The sequence below is a fragment of the Triticum aestivum genome, chromosome 7D (genome assembly GCF_018294505.1).
Source record: "Triticum aestivum cultivar Chinese Spring chromosome 7D, IWGSC CS RefSeq v2.1, whole genome shotgun sequence".
Lineage (NCBI taxonomy): Eukaryota > Viridiplantae > Streptophyta > Magnoliopsida > Poales > Poaceae > Triticum > Triticum aestivum.
In genome coordinates this window covers 21,333,433-21,354,215 of record NC_057814.1, presented here as the reverse complement: position 1 = coordinate 21,354,215, position 20,783 = coordinate 21,333,433, and the positions used below count along the sequence as shown (strand labels likewise).

General features: G+C 43.9%; 1 protein-coding gene across 1 annotated transcript in view; it reads right to left on the bottom strand.

Annotated features, from left to right (window-relative positions):
- Nucleotides 1-725: 725 nt before the first annotated feature.
- The window catches only part of LOC123164213 (disease resistance protein RPM1), a gene marked incomplete in the record, with an annotated part of 60,098 nt that continues 40,040 nt past the window's right edge, over nucleotides 726-20,783 (bottom strand). Inside the window, 1 exon segment of the mRNA XM_044581627.1 lies at nucleotides 726-964. Within this exon segment, the coding sequence (XP_044437562.1) occupies nucleotides 740-964 (225 nt within the window).

Here is a 20,783-nt window from a genome sequence, read left to right as displayed (position 1 = left end):
GCCATGATGATTCATACGTGTATCTCATCACTGCATCAAATGTATGGCTCAAGAATTCAAGTCCTAGAAAGAAACAACATTCACATATGCCAAAATAAGAGATACAAAACAGAACAGAGCAAGTTGACTTGCAATACAAAACAGCCAGGCATCATCAACCATAATGATAATAAAAATGAATACCTGAGCAATAATTATGAATCACAAACCAGATCTTCTATGAACAGCCAGCCACAGCTGAAATAGGTTTAATAACAAGCACACACGCGAAATAGCAGTACACAGTTGAAACAACTACAAGTAACACGAAAATAATAAAGTCTGAACACGAAAACAGAACTCGCTTTCGATCTGATAATAAGCCACAACAACAGTAGAAAATATTGTCACATATGCCAAGAAAAAGCACACGATGACACCAACAGGAGTAGCAGTAGCATCACCGTAGTGGAGGTGGAACAAGCAGCAAATGGTGTCTTGAAAAAGCAGAGGAGTCCGAGACACTATGCGCAATCAGCAGAAGCAAGAACAGGATCGAATCTGTCCTTTTCCTTGATCTGCAATAATGAACATCATAGCGAAGCCTCTTCATTCCTTCATCTACATAACCAACATCATGTCACATCAGCATGTTTTTTTGTTGTTGTATTAATAAGATAATAAGATACGAGTGAGGAAGCTAGTACTATAGTTGGCAAGTAAGTAGCTATTGCTTACAAACGTACACATTTCTGGTAGGTCATTCTCGGAGAGAATGCTGCCACTGTGTCCCTTGAATTGCATAACATTGGCGCAACAGCAGCAAGAAATCACTTGTGATTTCGTGGAAGCCGAGACGCTGGAGGGGCATGAGGAACTCAATGCCAGGTGGGACCTCCATCATGCTGTTGAGGTTGATTAAGAATAATCTTTCCAGGCTTGCCATGGCACCTTGTTGTATCTCTAGCTGCTTCAGATTAGGCAGGTCTCTCAACTGAAGAGTCTTCAGCTTTGGAAACCACCCCGTGAGAAATGCTAGATGCTCTCCGTTGTATGCTCTGGTGAAATGTATTTGCGTCAAATTAGACAACCGAGAAAGCGATGGCAAAGGGTCTCCCCTCAGTTGTGACCAAGATAGAGAAAGTCTATACAAGTTGTGCCCCCCAACAGGTTGGAAGAGAAGAGAGTCGTTCAACGCCCCTTCCGCCAGTCGTCCTCTCAAAACTAGCTTTCGCAGGTTTGGCAGGACATTCAACAAGAGAACCTCATTCTCATCACTTGCGCTCACAGAAAGGTTGGACAAATACCGCATCTGAACTAGAGAGTCCCTAATGCGCCCACAGTAGAGTCCCTTCACATTCCACAACCTCAAGCTTCTCAGTTGCCTCAGCTCACCTAAATGTCTAATAGATCCGTCATGTGCTTCCAATGCTCGGAGCGTCTGCAGGTTTGTCAGATTTCCAAGACCACTGGCGATATGCACACCACTGGAACACTTAAATGCTCTCCAATTTGGATCAATTTTTTTCTCGACAAATAAGTGCCTAAGCTTCTTCAATTTCACAATCCCACTAGGCACCTCATGTATGTCAGATCTAGCAAGGTCCAGTGTCAACAAATTTGAAAGCTTGTCAACAGACATTGGAAACATCTTCACTTTTGAATTGCGTAGGCCCAAATGGCGGAGGTTGAAAAGATCTTCGATAGCATCTGGGATCTTCTCAATGGGTAGACCACTTAATTCTAACACTGTCATATATCTTGACTTTTTACATAGCAGAGGTAGTATAGTGAACGTTGGCATGCTATTGTCCACTGTAATGACAGTTCTAAATCGGTGCATACCAGATGATGTCTGATAAATATCCTTTGTTACATTATGCAGTACCAGTCGACGTACATCCATCTCAAGTGATTTCCCACATTTATCCTCATATGTAACACCAAAACAGTCCTTCTGGCATAGATGAACTGCCAATTCACGTAAGATATCATGCATTTTGAATTCTTTTATCCTGCCAAATGAGTTTCTCTCAACAAGTTGTATCATGTTTCTATCAATCAATTCCTTCAGATAGCCTTCAGCCACTTCTTCCAGAGTGCTTTCACCCCTCTCCTCGATGAACCCCTCTGCTATCCATAACCGTATGAGCCTTTTCCGTTTGAAAAGATAGTCTTCTGGAAATAAGCTGCAATATAGGAAACAACTTTTCAAGTGTGTTGGAAGGTAGATGAAGCTCAAATGCAAAACATTCCTTATGTGACCGAGCCTCGAATTATTAATTAACTCCCAGCTCAATTGGTCATTTATCCTTCTCCATTCATCTATAGTTTTCTCACGCACACGCAAGAGGCTACCAACTGACACAATAACCAGAGGCAAGCCTTTGCACTTGTTAACTATTTCCTTGGACAATGGCTTCAACTCTGCTGGACATTCATGATTTGTATCTCTTGGATAGGCTTTCTTACAAAAGAGATCCCAAGCCAGTTCTTCTGGTAAAGCTTCTAGTGTTAAGATATGTCCTCGGGAGGCAAGTGCAGCAACATCGCCTTCCCTTGTTGTGATTATCAATCTACTAGCCTTGTCATTATGAATAAGCGCCCTAGACAAGTCATCAAATGCTTCTGGAGTCCAAACGTCATCCAATATGATCAGATACCTCTGTTGCTCCAAAAATCTCTTCATCGTCACTTCAAGGCATGCGATGTCCATGGCCGCAGTGTTAGATATGACATTGACTTTATCTCTAAAAAGTTCCTTGATTATATTCCTCAAGACATCTTCTCTGGAATAAGTTTGTGAGATGGAGACCCATGCATGACACTGGAATTTATCTCTCTCCTTCCTGTAGACATTTGCAGCTAGAGATGTTTTACCAAGCCCTCCCATTCCAAGCAAGGCTATGACAGAGCTTTCCAAATCATCAGATGCCAACCACTGCTCTAGTTTTTCTCTGTTTTTGTCCACCCCCACTAGATCTTCATCGTCAAGGGAACGTGAAATATTTGCTAGATCTTGGGATCTCTTGACGATGTATCTTGAGCTGCTAGTATCCGGGTTGTTTATCATGGGAACCCATCTTTTTTTTGTCTCTGACAGGTGTGCAAGGTCTTTCTCTATTTCCTTCACCTTGAAAGCTATTTGGTTCAAAGAAAGCAGAGATCTTGGTTTTCTGAACCCTTTCTTCAGGTAAAAGCAACACATTGTATCCTGTTGCCGACCGACTAGATACAAGTACTCATCCACCATGTCCTCCATCACATGTGCTACCTTCCTTACCTCCTCCAACCAGCCCTCATATACTTGATCATCACAGTTTCGAATATCCATTTGATAAAGAACATCATGCATTACACGAAGCTCTCTCGCAGCACGACCCATGTTGCCCTGTAACTCTTTTAGTTGCATGCGGTACTTCGCAAACTGAGTGCTGGCCTGGTCTGCCGCTCCATTTGCCAAGGCATTTCCGATCTTTTTAATGGCTAGAAGAATCACGATCTCTGCCATTACTTACAGAAATTGCTAGTGTCTCACTGTTGGGTGGTGGCCTAGTTGTGTATTTTCCTCGATATCATCAGAATGACACTGCAAAATGAAGTGATGTACTATGAATTAAACTATCAATGCATTCTCCTAGTAGCACACACTTGCAGAAAACACTTTAAAACTCTCCACTCGCAGCAGAAAAGCAAAATAAGCAAAACATTTCAAAGTAATCCTACTAAACTCTTATTTCATACTGATAATCTTTCTAACCCTAGCGCACATAATAAGCAAAAGAGTACTTATTGGAGGCAGGTCCATGGGAATTTTTAAATGCTTGGGACTGTGCTATAGTCAAGCAAGAACAAGTGACATTTGACCAATAACTGACCAAGCATGATCTATTTTCTTATTGGGACATGTCAGGTTAACATGCCTCGGATGTTGCAATTTTAATAGAGTAAAAGAAAGGGGGCGCCAATCTGAATACCTGCCAACTCGCCAATTTAACAGTTCCTGGAAACTTAGCTCCATTTTTATCCTCAATATATCTCCAGAGGCATGGAGAAACAACTAGCTAAAGTTGTTGAATAAGCTGCCAGAAAGATGCATTACAATCATGAAAGTGAATAAGAAAACAGGGTTATTATGCCATAGCAGTCCTTGGGAGAAATCAAAATATCAAAACCATAATTTAAACGACCAAAATTAAAGGAGACGTCATGTTCACTTTAGTAAATCCACATTAATACTGAACCTAGGAGGCTAGAAATTCCTATAAATTCCCATCATGTGCTAAGTATGTCCCCAGTAACAAGCATTATCAATAACTACGCTAGTCCAGATTATTTGTGAATCAAAGAAAGACAATGAATGGCTACTAAAACCTGAGCATAATTGATAGCTCACCATACCTTGGTACCGTCGGATTAAGAAGCTCATTCTTCGAAGAATCTTTTTAACGTGCTATCCTGTTGTTGATAACAAGTAGCTCGATTTGATCTTCAACTTGAGGTATCTGCCTTGTTCCTTTTACCCAATAAAACCAGAGAACAACCACCTACATGGGCTTGTAATGGCAAGGAAAACTGCTCACTTCTGCATGAAACTAGCTAGGATGTTGATAGGAGAACTAGGAACAAAACACATTCAAGGGGAACACACCTTGCTTGTAATCGATGTAGAGCCAGCCAGATTTGGACATGTGGTGACCTCCTTGTGTCCTTCAGAATATTAAACCATCAGAACAGTGTCATGGTTTTGTGAGAGTGGGTGCATGCCAGTCTTGTTGTTGAAGCCATTGCGAACCAGCCAGAGAACCTGCAAGTCAAGTCAGTGCTAGTCTTCCTGTGGTTGTGGTTGAGCTCGAAGTTCCAATTATTTTCCGACATGCTGCAGTATCTGAAAGCAATGTGCCTGTGTGACTATTCAATCGCCTCATGTTCAAGGACCCCACACCCAACCACTACCACAATCTTCTTGTGGTCTTTGTGCTCGGTACTCATGCTTCAGTATTCTGCTCGAAGCATAGCCATACGCGGTTCGACGTGTCCTTTGGGGACCAGCGACTCTGCATTCAGAAATTCTGAAACATGGAAAATGATATGGATGGCAATTTGTTTTCCAATTTAAACATATGTTGGTGAAAAGCTTACATGGGTTTTTGGAACACTGCATACAGTGGTGTATTGTGTCGGAAGCCTTAAAACTTTCAAGGATTTTCCAAACACCTGCTATTAACAAGTAACAATAAAGATATATTCAGATAAGCCTGCGCAGTCCAATAGCTAACCCACCAGCAGCAAATTAAGCTACTATATGCATACAGAGAGCTAAAGAAAGTTACTTTGACAGAAGAACATCCGTCAACCCGGTGGAACTTACTATATATACTACCACAGCATATATTCTTGTCCATTTACTTTCAGTAATTGCAGCTACGAAGCACGTGCGATAGTTGACAAGTATGGTGGGAATAATTCCAGCTACAAAGCACCTGCGATACTTGACAAATATAGTGGAAATCTCAGTTTAGCACGTATGGCCCGACCTCAGTTCATTTCGAGAGAATGAAATTCAGTGTTGATTTTCCATATAGCAGAAACATGATGTCTACTTCAAAATTCCATCTGGACAGCTAGTTTAATTCATGCTGACACGAGATATGATTGCTGGTAACTTGGGAACAAATTATGTACAGAAGCACTGAAACTGTACATCCTAACAAAACGGAAAGAAAAATGAACAAGAAGAAAGCAGAGGTTAAGATCCTGATGCTGTAGCGCTGGTCTGTATGAGAAGCCTTTTGGTCTGCTATACATGATTTTTGTGTTTGCTGCTTGTTAGAGCAGCCTGGGAGTGTTCGGAGATATTCAGTAGTATGTCCCCCTTTTTCAGGCTTTCAGATAACTCCTCTTTAGAAACTCTGGATTTCATTAACGAAATTGGAGGATCACCCTTTGCGAAAAAAGAAAGCAGAGGCTAAGCTATAATGATGCATACTGTAGGCTCCACAATTTTTGTCTCAATCAATGTGTCCAATTAAAGAACGTATTCCGGAAAGGAAACAGCAGCAACAAAGAAGTTACAACAGCAGCAACCAAAGACAGCAACCATATGACAGTGAGAATGAATACCTGAGCATTATTGATTATTTTTTTGATGAAATGTAGCAGCTCATTGATTAAGAGGAGGAACCGGCAGAGCTAGGAAACTACAAGGGAGTACAAGGCAAAAAGAGCAAAGAGAATATTGTGGTGAGGCGACAACAGTGCAACCACCGAAATGAAGGATAATCATTTTTTACCGTCCTCTACACTGGGGGACTGCACGAGAAACATCACCACTTAGACGAAGAGATCAGCCGAGACCAAACCAAAGCTATTGGTGCAGTCGAAGGGCAACGAACGCCGAGTCCAACACCCGAACGGAGGACCATATGCCATGCATGGGTCTCCATCTCACAAAATTATGAAAAAACCAAAGCTATTGGTGCAGTCGAAGGGCAACGAACACCGAGTCCAACACCCGAACGAAGGACCATATGCAGTGAGGCTACAACACAACAACGACACCACCGGTCGCAAGGGTGGCAAGGAGCTTACTCCACACCCAGATCGCTTCGCTGACCACGCCCACCATCGTGATCATAGACGGGAAAATTTTGTTTTTGCCACTCTAGATTTTGCCAATTTTTCTTATGCCACTCTAGATTTTGACATTTCACTTTTGCCACTCTTAGTTTTTGACAATTATCACAATTGCCATTTTATGGCAAAAGCAAAATAATTTTATTTCATATTTTCCAATCTTAGCTTTTGACAATTATCATAATTGCCAACTAAGAATGGCAAAAGTGAAATGTCAAAATCTAGAGTGGCATAAGAAAAATTGGCAAAATCTAGACTGGCAAAAACAAAATTTCCCATCACAAAAAGGAAACTCCGGTACCTCCAGACCAAACCAGGAGACGGCAGCAACAGAGAAGAAGCAGGGCATCCACACCACCACAGAGCACAGACAAACCACTCGTCCCTAGACGCTGCATTATTGAATCACACACAAATAGCAGTACATATGTAGAGTAGTTGTACTTTGTTGGACAACTTATGATTAATAAAATGGCTGCATGCATCACTCTGATGCAGAGAGGCCGGGGGTTATCCTCCTTTTAAAAAAATAAATACATAGAGTAGTTTGAATGTGGAAACACAAATCGCTCGCAGTCAGTGTCATGATAAGTGTCGTCTGATTATCAAACATGATAAGCACACGATGACACGAACATAGTAGCAGAAGTGAAGCATTGTAGTGGAGGTAGCAGCAAACGGTGGAGAGCCCTTGCATACTCACTGTTCTTGTACTTGTTTCTCTGAGATGCATTGCATTGGTGAATCTTGCTTTCTTTCTCGGTCTGCTCTCATCTTTCAGACTGCATTTGAGCTGGGCAAGCCGGCCTCCAATCCAAACAACTTTGTTTTCATGGGCCGTGGCAGAGTGATGCAGCCAGCCTATGTGGGTTGTCCCCAGGAGTGGCTAAGTCGGCGCCCCTGACTTTGGCACCAGCAAGTTCAGAATCCGCGCCCCCTTACGTGGGTGCTAAAAACACAAATTCAAGATCTATGCTTACAGAATGCGTCCTACCAATAACTGAAACAATAATTGAACTATGTATGATAACTGCATTAAGAAGGTCCAATCGCTGCTTGAAGCTTGAAGCTTAGTTGAGATCATCAAATCCCTTTCTTTTCATGCCACAAAGCGTAGCATTCAGAGAGTGGATTTTTGACACCCGTGTGTCTAGGCACCCGGTTATCACCAGCGTCCATTCAGAAAACATCTCCTCGAGATCTGGACCAGGCTCTGTACGACTAGTTGTATTAGCAGGTCTAAGATTTCATTAAGCCGCCGGAGATAAAGCAAGCAGGGAGCTGCTCGCACTGTTCATCATAGATTAGAATCTATCTCGCCTGTTTACATCCGGATTGACATGTCAGGCTGCTATTAAGAAAAGAGATGCACCCGACCTGGTTGGTGATAAATGTAGAGCGCCACTGAGCCGTTCAGCATGTCACATGCAGCGATATGACTACACGTCTTCTGCTCATTGAGACGGTAATTTTTGGCAGAGCGTGGCGTGTATGGTCGTGGCCGTTTTAACCGTTCACGATCGTCAATTTTAATTATGATTTGCTTCGAGCAACCGTTATAGTGTGCAGCGACTATCAGGTACTACGTGATTAGTATATACACGTCCTCATCAAAATTCTTTTTTTTTCGATAAAAGGGGCCACATGGCCCCATTTTCATTAAGAAAATAGGAGTCTGGATACAACCACCACACCACTTTTTTCATCAGACCTGATGCAACACCTCATCAATTAATAAGCAACCTACATCCTAGACATATAACCATATCTATAGGATGCCAATTCACCCATTGCCGGAGAGAGAGTAGACTTTTAAACATCTTTTTACATAATGCACATCAGCCAAAACAATAGGCAGATCTAAAATCAGAACATACTACAGAGCCGCCCCACTTCTGGTAGACACAAAACTCAGTCTTTGAGCAGAAGGATTCCACCCATATGCCCTTCTGTAGACTTCATTTGCTACCCGAGATAACCTCTTGGAAACCTCCCTAAGCATTTTTTGCACTCCTTTTCTCTGTAGAATCATCCATGAATCCAACAAAGAACACAGGGTAAATATTACATTGATAGGATTTGAAAGGAAAACACGTTGAAAACAGGATTTGTTCCTTGTTTTCCAAATTGTCCATATCAAAGCAGCAGCACCAATAGAAACAACAGCCCTATCCTTTCCAGAATAGGATGGTATCCAGTTTTGACAAAGATCAAAGAAAGATAAAGGTAATTTCGGGTTACCTAGTGTACCACATATCACATTCCATAAAAACCTAGCAAAAGAACACGAAAAGAATAGATGATCAATGCTCTCAGGGACACCGCAAAACTCGCAGAAATTTGGTCCTTTCCACCCTCGTCTAGATAAGTTATCCTTGGTTAGGATCCTCCCTTTGATCACTAACCATATAAACGCTTTTACTTTTAGAGGTATTCTCAACCTCCAAAGAAGTTTAAAAGGAAAAACAACAACTCTAGCTATAAGGTAATGATAAAGCGACTTAACCGAGAAGGATCCAGATTTAGTTAAAAGCCATTTAACTTTGTCAGGCTCCTCCGACAGAGTAGCCTGACTACACATATCAAGCAATTCATTCCACATTGTAAGAGTTTCTCCATAAAGACATCTCCTAAGTCTAATACAATCAAAATCCTGGTTAAAGACTTTAGCAACACTAACATGTTGACAGAAAGTTAAATTATACAAGCGGGGGAAAAGTTGACAAAGTGGCTTTCTCCCCAGCCATGTGTCCTCCCAAAATCTCGTCTTACAACCATCACCCACCACCCTTTGACAGCAAGAATGGAAGATATCCTTTATACTCAACAACCCATTCCAAAAATGGGAATTACCTCGAGATGCTTCACATTGAACCAAAGTTTTCCTACTCAAATATTTGGCTCTAATCATTTCCTACCAATCCCCTTCCTCATTCTCTAATCTCCATAACCACTTACATAAGAGGCTGATGTTTTTAATCTCCAAATTAGTAATCCCCAGACCCCCCTGGTCTCTAGGTTGGCAAACGTCCACCCACTTGACTAAGTGATACTTTCTCACTCCATCCCTCTCTTGCCAAACCATACGAGCACGGACAAAGTCCATTCTCTTGCCTACACCTTTAGGTAGTTTAAAAAAAGAAAGCAAATGGCTAGGGACATTACTCATACAAGTCTCAGCGAGGGTAATCCTATCACCCATTGAAAGAAAACCCCCTTGCTAGGTTGCTGCCTTCTTCTCAATTTTTTCTTCAGCTGGTTTCCAATGCGCATTATGCAACTTTTTAAAATGTAAAGGAAGGCCTAAATAAGTAAAGGGGAAGTCCCCCACCGCACAAGTGAAAATCTGAGCATATTTTTCTTGTTTCAACAAAGCGGCACCAAAGCAATGGATTTCACTTTTTAAGAAATTGATTTTCAAACCCGTCAAGTGCTCAAACACGCATAGAATGACTTTAAGGTTTCTAGCCCCTTCTAAGTCATCTTCAAAGCAAAAGTCGTATCATCAGCGTATTGTAAGATAGTAAGACCACCCTCGTACAATCTAGGCAGAACTCCTTTAATAAACCCTTGTTCCTGCGCCCTTTGAACCAGGGTAGCAAGAACATCAGCAGCAAGGTTAAACAACAGGGGGGAGAATGGGTCCCCCTGCCTCAGTCCTTTCCTTGTAACAAAATAGGGGCCAATCAAGTCATTTAAAGTAATAGCTACTTTACCATTTTGAATAACCGCTTTCATCCAATGAATAAATTTATCAAGAAACCCTTTCGTTTTCAGCGTACTAAGCATAAAGTCCCAATTAATTTTATCATAAGCTTTCTCAAAATCAACCTTAAAAATAACAGCAGCGCATTTAGACTTATGTAGTGAGTGAAGCGTCTCATGGAGAACAGCGACATTATCTAAAATATAACGCCCTTTGATAAACGCAGATTGTACCTTAGAAATCGTCTTGTGAGTAGTAACCATAGCTCTATTGTTTAAGACTTTGGTAACGATTTTAAACGGGACATTGAGCATGCATATAGGTCTATACATCTGAATCCTATCCGCCCCTTGCCCCTTAGCTAGCAATGTAACTACCCCATAGTTTAGCCTAGAAATATCAATCATATCATCATGGAAATCTTGATAGAGACTCAGCAAATCATTGCAAATGAGGTGCCAAAAGGTTTGGAAGAATTCAATAGGCATACCATCGCGGCCGGCTGCTCTATTATGCCTCATAGAAAAAACTGCTGTTTTTATCTCATCCAAAGTAAATTTACCAGCCAACTTACTTTTGTCCTCATCGGAAAGCACATCAGTTAGAGGAATGTTTAAGGAGACGGGAAGTAATTCAGCAGGCCCAAAGAGCTTCTTATAAAAATCGGTCGCATATTTAAGGAGCTGCTCATCCCCTTGGATGATTCCCTCATCTTGGATGAATCTGAAAATTTTACTCCTACGCTTCCTACCGCTAGCTTTAATCATGAAGTATTTCGTGTTACCATCACCCTCCTTAATGTCTTTTTCTTTAGACGTCTGGTACCACTTAATCTCCTCTTCTCTAAGGATCTTATTCAAATCATTCTGTAACTGATTTCTCAAAACATAGTCAGCTTCTGAAACTCCAGAGAGCTCACTTTTCTTATCCAAAAAGTCAAGCTTATTGGCAATCTCATCTCTCTCTCTCCTATATCTACCCTCTACATTAAGGTTCCACCCTTTGAGGGTTCTTCTTAAATTACGCATGAAATCCTGCCACCAATCAAGACTACTACCTCTACGAACAGTGGAACTCCAGACTTTATTAACAATAACAGGGAGCTCTTCTCTAGACAGCCAACATAGCTCAAATTTAAAAGGCTTGCGATTAATAGTAGGCTTAATCCCTGTATGTAACAGAAGCGCTGCATGGTCAGAAACCCCTCTCACCAAGGTTCTGACAGTTACTAAAGGAAATTGCTGCTCCCAAAGAGAGCTAACTAAAATTCTGTCCAACATAGCAAAAAGTGGATCCTCCTGATTATTCGACCAAGTATAGCTCCTCCCCGACAAATCTAATTCTTTTAAGCCCCAATGTTCAATAATAGAATTAAAATAAAAAGACCATTTATGAAGTTTTTTAATTTTGTTTCTCTCGTTAATTCTCCTAATTAAGTTAAAATCGCCCCCAAAAACATAGGGCAATTTATTGTACCCCAGAGCTTGAACTAGCTCCACCAGGAACTCCTCCTTATTCCTCACATGAGCAGCTCCATAGACATTGATCAGATTCCACTTGAATCCTGATCTTTTATCCATAATAACCATTCTGGTCATGTATGTACTTGCAATACAGACGTCTACCTCAAACAGATCTTCGCGAACCCCCATAAGCAGCCCTCCAGAAGCACCTTCAGAGGGTTGCCATAGCCAAATATAAGTAAATCTACCACTCACTCCAGCCAACCAAGAGTCGTCAAAGTCCTTCTTTTTTGTTTCTTGCACACATATAAACTCTAAACTATGCTCCGAGATAGATTCCCTCAGAAATCTTCTCTTTTCAGGTTCACCCAGCCCTCTTGCATTCCAAAATAGGCCCGCCATAAAAAACGATCAATTTTGTGTAACATTTGTTGCATCACATCTAACCTTAGGCTTAACACTGAATCCCCTAGTGCCAGTCTTTCTATTTTCTTGATTTATACAGCGAAGGTAACAACACTAATTCATCTCTAAGCTCATCCTCCTCAGCATCAGAATCTGAGTCGGATAATAAATTTCTAATATCATCTGGATCAAAACTCTCTAGTTTTGATTCTAAATCTACATTTCTAGCATTTTCTTTTCTCTTATTAGCAAAGAATAAGTCACTTCTACTTTTCTCTAAACTCTTGATCATAGAAATAGTACCATCTATTTCCTCAGGAGTTTTACCTAGACTAACACCAATACATCGCGTGATGTGAGAAATGAAACTAGGCATTGTATTTAAAACAGTAAGCGTATTATTACCTGGTGCCATTTCCAGATTTTTCTTCTTTGCCATCTCAGTAGCCTTGTCCATAGTCTGCCCCTCATCTTTATTCTTATGCCTGTCACTCCTTCTCCTAGCAGCTTCATCAAGCGCCGCCTTGTCTTTTGCTTTCTGAACTCTGGCTTCAGCCTCCCTCATTTTCTGCTTTTTGACTGCATCGGCACCACACAGGTCTTGCAAGGGGTTCTGATTCACTTCTCTCCCGGGAGCGGTCACGGCCTGAGTGGAGCTAATGAGAGAAGGGCTCCTATTTTCCTTATCTTGTGCTAGTAGCAGATTCTCATTTTCCTCCGCAATCATCTCACTCTCAACATTGGCATTGATTTCTTTAACTTTTTGAGTGCTAATCCCAAGCCTCCTAGCAAAGTCATCTGGGTCTTGAGTGCAATCAAACTCTTCTTCCTTTTGGCTGTCAGGCACTTCTGTGAAATCCTCCAACATAGCAGCGCTATTAGCAAACTCAGCATTAACCTGTTCCACACCAGAGAGAACTCTTTCAGCATCCCGCTTTTTGTCAAGTAACTTTTGCCTCACCTCATTTTCCGCAACCATGTTCTTATCAAGTTCGTATTGACTCGGAATCACAACCTCTGATGAAACTGAAGTGTTTCCTTTATCCGACTTTCCAGCCCCAGTACCATGTTTGGGAGATTTGCTGCATCCCACCTCCTCACTGTTACTTTGCTCTCTCGGTCTTTTCTCTGTAGCGTTATGAGATGAATCAGGACCACTAGGATAGCTAACCAAGATACCGCCCTCCATAGGACCACCCTCCTCCACTATGTCTTCCAGTTCAAAGTATATGTTGAAGATAAAACCACTTTCATTCAGGGGAGCGCTAGAGGGTATTTTCCTAGGATCCATAACTCCAATCTTAGCCCTGAGAACTCCACATTGCCTATAGAGCTCCATGTCCAGTTCCAAAACTGAACCAATGAGAGAACCAGCTTCACAAAAACCTTGATAGTGCTCCAGCGTCTCGGGAACCCCTGTTATTCTGACCCAGCAAACATACAGTTTGAAAGCTGCAGTTGAAGAGTTGGTCCATCTATCTACTTTGATATTAGCTGTTGTTCCAATCAGACCAAAGAAATTGTACGCCTTTATTTCATCGATTTTATTCACGGAAGGGAATTTGACCAAAAAGCTATCTCTGAGATAAGGCTTAGCCTGCCACTCCCATCCCCACTGGAACATCATGCTGAGAGAGTTAACACGCTGTAATGCAGTCAAGCTGGGAGGGGAGAAAATGCCGGGCAAGGACGCCATGTTGCCGCACAGGGGGGGAGGACGGGGTTGAGCGTGGCCGGAGGCGAGACGCGGCATTCTCCCTCCGATCCAAATCTTCGTCGGCGGCGGTGGAGCCGTCTGCTTGTTACCGGGGGCCTGCCTCCGTGTCCTGTCGGTGCCGGAGAACAGACAGTGACGTACTATATTTTTGTAGTGTATAGGGTAGAAAGTTGATTAATAAGAAGTCAAGTGGGGATGCGTACATCCTACTTGGCAGCCACGAACACCTACACCAGCCAAAGTACAATGGTCACCGTCTCATGAATGGATCTAAACCTCCTACCTTAATCTCCAAGAGAATTTGCGTCACCAATCGTACCGGCGTCCGTTGATCATGAACTCTGTTGAACACCATGCATTTCTCTGCTTCCACAACGCCCAAGCCGTTCCAAGCACAAATGAATCAAAACCTCGGCGTGTTCTGCCACTAAACCTCCCTCTCTGCTGAAGCCACCATTCGGCGAAAGTGGTAATCTAGGTAGGCGACGAAGCAACGGTGCCAGACCTCTCTAGCATACACGCATTGCATAAGTATATGGTCCATATTGTCCTGATCCTGCAAGCATGCGAAGCATGGGGATGGCTCGTCCTGAAGCCCATGACGGGCACGCCTGTCAGAAGTCCACAACCGATATTGTACCGATAGCCAAGCAAAAATCTTGCATCGTAAGAGGGGCCCAACTCCTCCAAATGGCATGTGCACTCGGCGAACGCACAAGGCCCAAGCGCAACCTTTGGTAGGTCGACTTAGCCGTGTAGCCACCATACATGTCTACCGGCCAACTGAACTGATTTGGCTGTTGTTCATCCCACGGTACCGTTGCTATGACAAGGCACAAGTGGGCCACCTGCACGTCCGTCGACCACGCGTTGTCAATCGACGCCTGCCGCACCGTCCTGACATTACGCTCTCGCGTGCTAACCATCTCCAGGATCAAGGGTGCTATCTCTCCAACTGCGAACCCATGAATCCATCTATCCTTCCAGAGCATGACCCTCTCGCCATGCCCTAGTGTGATATGAGGCTATTGAAGATCAGCTTGGCCTCGCTGTCCTCGGCCATGGGTATGCCCTGCCATGGGCGAGTAAGATCAGTTCTACGAAGCCATTCCCACCGAACCCTCAGTGCAATGGCCTGCAAAGTGTGGTCTTTAATTCCCAGCCCACCAAAACTTTTGGTGTATTCACTTTTGCTCTACCCCCTTTTACTAGCAACTCGATGGCGCTTCTTGAATATTTTGTTCCTAATGCATGCAACATACCTACATCCCTTATCTGCATAGGTCTGATTGTTCTTGAATCGGTTCAAATAAATATGGTGCTGATTTAGTTCCTTCTACTTCTACAGGTTCGAATACTATGGTCAGATTTTTTTTCGAGAATCCACAAGTTTTGCTGGTCTTGAAGTATATATTAAGTTCATTGCAAACTTAAAGTTAAGAGAAGATGATATTCAAGGAAGGGCGCCTCCTCTCCCTCACCGTTCATCGTCTCTAGAAAAAACGTCGTCGGCAGCACCTGCTATCTCTATATATGAACTATCTACATCATATTTAGCTAATCTCTAAGGCTTCATAATCCTATGTTGTGATGGTCCGATGAACTCTACTTCTCCTTTGAAGATTGTTTATCTTTTGGAGCATGGTAGCCTTTGATTTCAATTCAATGTTGTGCTCTATCATCCACCTTGTAAGATTCTAACCTATCTTATAATATGCACTTAGTACCTTGATATGTCTCTTGAATGAACACTTTTCTCCTAAGTTTCTGTTATCAGTAGTCTGGCCTGCATATGCACATGCACAGCTGCACAACCAAGGCAAGTGCGCACAGGAACCCACAGGAGGCGTGCCCCAGCCACTAGGATGCAAAGAAGGACAAGACGTTCATTGACTGACACGTAACCACCGGCATACACACACACACACACACACACACACACACACACGTAATGTTGCTAATTAAATATGCTTTTAAATGAAATCATCAGCTAGCTAGCGCTTGGCCACCTTCCATTGTTGAGCTCGTCACTCCTGAGTCGCTCCCGTGGGCGACCTCGGGAGGCAACTCTAGCGCCGCTACTACTCGCCCCCCCCCCACCCCCACCCCCGCCCCCACCCCGGCATCTCTCCCCTCGCCACCACTGGTGTCGTCGCCGGCCAAAGGTCATGGCGTAGGCGGCGGCAGGGAGGCTCCTTCCCCCGCGCTGGAGTCGGGGCGTCGCGGGGCGCTCCCTCCTTCGTCGGCGGTGAGGGATGTCGTGTCTTCCCCAAGCCTGGCGCCTCACCAGTGTCCTGGTGGTCTCGTCGGTGGCAGCGGGTGATGGCTTTCGGGCGGCCGGCGACTTTGTTGGGTGGTGGTGGTGTGTCTGGCGGCCTAACTGCTCTGTGAGGTGTGGCGGGTGTTCTAGGCGGATCTGGCAGGGGCGTGGAGGCGCAGGGTGATGTGGTGGTGATGGATGGCGCCCCGGCGGTGCACCGGTGTTGTGGTCAGTTGCACGATGGCGCGGGAGCTGGCGACGTAGTCATGGTGTTGCCCTTGCTCCGGGATGATGGTGTTAGGGGGCTCTAGGCAGGAGATGGCGGGCCCATCGGCCGTTCTCGCAGCATGGCGGTGCGCGTGGTGGTGGATCACAGCCGTCAGCGTGCTGGTGATGGGGGCTGACCTAGTCCGCACAGGTGAAGCCTGCATGCTAGGCCCTTATCCCGGCTACTCGCTGGTGGCGTCGGTCCGTGTTTGCCGCCCTTGACGCTGTTGTACCGTCGGTCAGATCGGCGCCGATGGCTACGGGCTTGGCCTAGGTCAGTGGACTAGGGAGAAGCCTTGTTCGACGGCGGCTGCCGGGAGCCTCTAGGGTTTGTCTCCCCTGGTCCACCAGGACTGGCTGGGGACACAGGTGTGGAGGCTTCCTATGGTGGAAGTGTTGACCCAACCTCGAGGGCTGATGCCAGGCTAGGAGTGGAAGGAGGTCTTCCACTCTACCTACCATAGCTGGTGTGGTGAGATGAGGATGGTTGGCTGTGGCTTGGGACATGGATGCCGAGGTAGCGGCCCCAGGAGGTGGGCTACATGGGTGGCTTTCCCGTACGCTCCATGGTGGTAGTGGTGACTTCACCTCTTTGTTGTGTGGGCGACGATGGGTGTAGTGGTGGTAGGTCCTGGCCTGTCTTCTTCCTTTGGAAGTGACGATGTCTAGATCTGGTGTGACTTGGCTGTAGGGGCGTCTCTTGGCGGTGCAAACGAGTTTCCGAGCGAAAGATTTGCGCTTTGGTGCCATCGACTGCAACACCCGTGGGTGCCGCTTTCTTCTTGAAGACGTCGTCGTGGGTTTCGTCCTTGTACCAGGGCTCCGGGTGAAAACCCTTGTTTGTCTGTTCAAGCTTGATAGTGGCAATGCTTCGCACCGTCACCCTCTTGGGGGCATTGTCGTGAAGCTCGGGCGTCTTCGATTGGGCCTCGTCGAGGTGCTAGGCCAGTTATACGCTTGTTGTATCGTTCGGCCATGTACTTTGGTGTGTTGCTTTATATATAAAGCGGGACGAAAGCTTGTTTCGAGAGCTAGCTAGCGCTTGAGATTCAATGGCATGTCCTCGTGTGATTTTGTGTGTGTCATACTGCTCTTGTACTTCTTTCTCTTAGATGCATCGCACTGCTGGATCTTGCTTTCTTTCTCATCGTACATTTATCTTGCCCAACCACATGATTTCTCTGAATAAAAACTCATTTAAGCTCGAATGCTAGCATCTCTCCATATATCATCTAGAAAGGTATTTTGGTCAGAGATGGTTACTTGAGATCATCGACCCTGGTAAACTGACAGCTTGTTACATGAGCTCATTTTGGTCACATATGTGTATCAATCAATGTATGAGCAAGGCAAGCTAGAAAATAGATAGGCACAACTGAAATAGGCGATATAGTATATTTTGTTCACAACAAGCATACACACGAACAGTAGCACATACTGTAGTTCGCAACAAGCACACAGTAAGTTCCGTGCTATTTAAAAGCCACAGCCAGAGTTAATCAATAGGCAACATTATCACACTTGATAAGCAAATGCGCACAAACAGTAGTAGGAGTAAGCATGGATGATCATGCACATCAAACACCATGGTGGAGGTGGAGGTGGAAGTAGCAGCAAACGGTGCTTGAGAAAGCAGAGGAAACCTGGCGATATGTAGTACATCAATGATCTGCATGGTGTCCAGACAATGAAGCATGGTTCTTCCAGCTAGCGGTGACCAATATCAGCTGCAACACGAAGCGTATGCCACCACTGGATGCATTTTGAGATGCATTGACGCCTTATAACCATTGAATCTGCAAGCGCACCAATATAATGAAGCATCTTCCTGCCGTCTGTGACCCACATAACCAGCATCGGATCAACACGTAGTAGCAACATTAGAGTCGGGGGGAAATTTAGTGGCACTAGTTGGCAGCTGAGTGGCTATAGCTTACTGCGAACAAATTTCCAGACCAATGTGACAGGTCAGTCTCGGAGAGAATACTGCCACTGCGTCCCTTGAATTGCAGAACATTGGCGCAACAGCATCAAGAAATCACCAGTGATTTCAAGGAAGCCTAAAAACCGGAGAGGCGTGAGGAACTCAATGCCAGGTGGGACCTCCGTCATGCTATTGAGATTGACTAGTGCTAATTTTTCTAGGCTCGCCATGGCACCTTGCTGTATCTCTAGCCGACTCAGATTAGTCAGGTCTCTTAGCGAGAGAATCTTTAGCTTGGGAAACCACCCCGTAAGAAATGCCAACTGTTGTCCGTTGTATGCTCTGGTGAATTGTAGACGCGTCAAGTTTGACAACCGAGAAAGGGATGGAAGGGGGTCTTCTCTGAGGTGTGACCATGATAGCGCCAATGAACACAAGTTCTGCCCCCCAAAAGCTTGGAAGATGGGAGATTCGTCTAACGTCCCTTCTGCTAATCGTCCAGTCAAACATAGCTTTTGCAGATCCGGGATGAGAACATTCAACAATAGAACCTCGTTCTCATCACATGCATTCACATCAAGGTACGACAAATACTGCATCTGAATTAGAGATTCACTGATTCTTCCACAGTAAATTCCCTTCACATTCCACAACCTTAAGCTTCTCAGTTGCCTCAGTTCCCCTAAATGTCTAACAGACTCATCCTGTGCTTCCAATGCTTGTAGTGTTTGCAGATGTGTTAGATTTCCAAGACCATTAGGGATACGCATACCAGTGCAACACTGAATCTCTCTCCTATCAACATAAAAGAAATTCTCAACAAATAAATGCCTAAGCTTCTTCAGTTTCACAATCCCACTAGGCAACTCCTGTATTTCACATCCATGAAGGTCGAGTGTCAACAAATTAGAAAGCTTCTCAACAGTCCTCGGGAGCATCTTCACTTCTGAATTACGCAAGCCCAAATGGCGGAGATTAAAAAGATCTCCAATAGCATCTGGAATCTTCTTTATGGGTAGACCACTTAATTCTAGCACTGCCATATATCTTGACTTATTACACAGCAGAGGTAGTAGAGTAAATGATGGCATGCTATTGTCCAGTGTAATGACAGTTCGAAATCGGTGTATACTAGAAATTGGCTGCTGAATATCCCTCTGTAGTTTGTGCAACACCAATCGACGTCCATCCATCTGAAGAGACTCACCATATTTATCCTCATATGTAACACCAAAACAGTCCTTCTGGCACAAATCAAGTGCCAATTCACGTAAGATATCATGCATTCTGAATTTCTTCATCCTACCAAATGAGTTCCTTTTAAAAAGTTGTAGCAGGTTTCTATCAATCAACTCCTTCAGATAGCCCTCTGCAACTTCTTCTAATGTGCTTTCACCCCTCTCCTCACTAAACCCCTCTGCTGTCCATAACCTTACAAGTTGTTTCCTTTTGAAAATATAGTCTTCTGGGAACAAGCTGCAGTACAGGAAACAACTTTTCAACTGTGTTGGAAGGTATATGTAGCTCAGATGCAAAACATTCCTTATGTGATCAAACCTTGAATTATTTATTAACTCCCAACTCAATTGTACATTTATTCTTCTCCATTCTTCAATAGTTTTCTCACGCAAGAGGCCACCAACTAACACAATAACAAGAGGCAAGCCTTTGCACTTGCTAACTATTTCTCCACACAAAGGATTCAACTGTGCAGGACACTCATGATTTATATCTCTGGGAAAGGCTTTCTTACAAAAGAGATCCCATGCTTTGTCTTCTGGTAAAGCTTCTAGTGTTAAGACATGTCCTCGAGAGGCAAGTGCAGCAACATTGCCTTCTCTCGTTGTGATTATCAGTTTACTACCCTTATCATTATGAATAAGCACCCTACACAAGTCATCAAATGCTTCTGGAGTCCAAACATCATCCAATATGATCAAATACTTCTTTTGCTCTAGATATCTCTTCAGTGTCTCTTCAAGGGATGTGATGTCCATCGCTGCAGCATTAAATAGAGCACTGACTTTGTCTTTGAAAAGCTCCTTGATTATATGCCTGAAGACATCTTCTCTAGAATAGGTTTGCGAGATGGATACCCAAGCATGGCACTGGAATTTCGCTCTCTCTTTCCTATACACATTTGCAGCTAAAGCTGTTTTACCAAGCCCTCCCATTCCAAGCAGTGCTATCACGGAGTGTTCCAAATCACCATCTGCCAACCACTGCTCGAGTTTTTCTCTGTTCTTATCCACCCCCACTAGATCTTCTTCATCGAGAGAACGTGAAATGTTTGCTAGATCTTGGGACCTCTTGACAATGTAACTTGAGCTGCTAGTATCCTCATTGTTTATCATGCAAACCCAACGTTTTTTTGTCTCTGACAAGTGTGTAAGGTCTTTCTCTATTTCCTTCACCTTGAAAGCTAT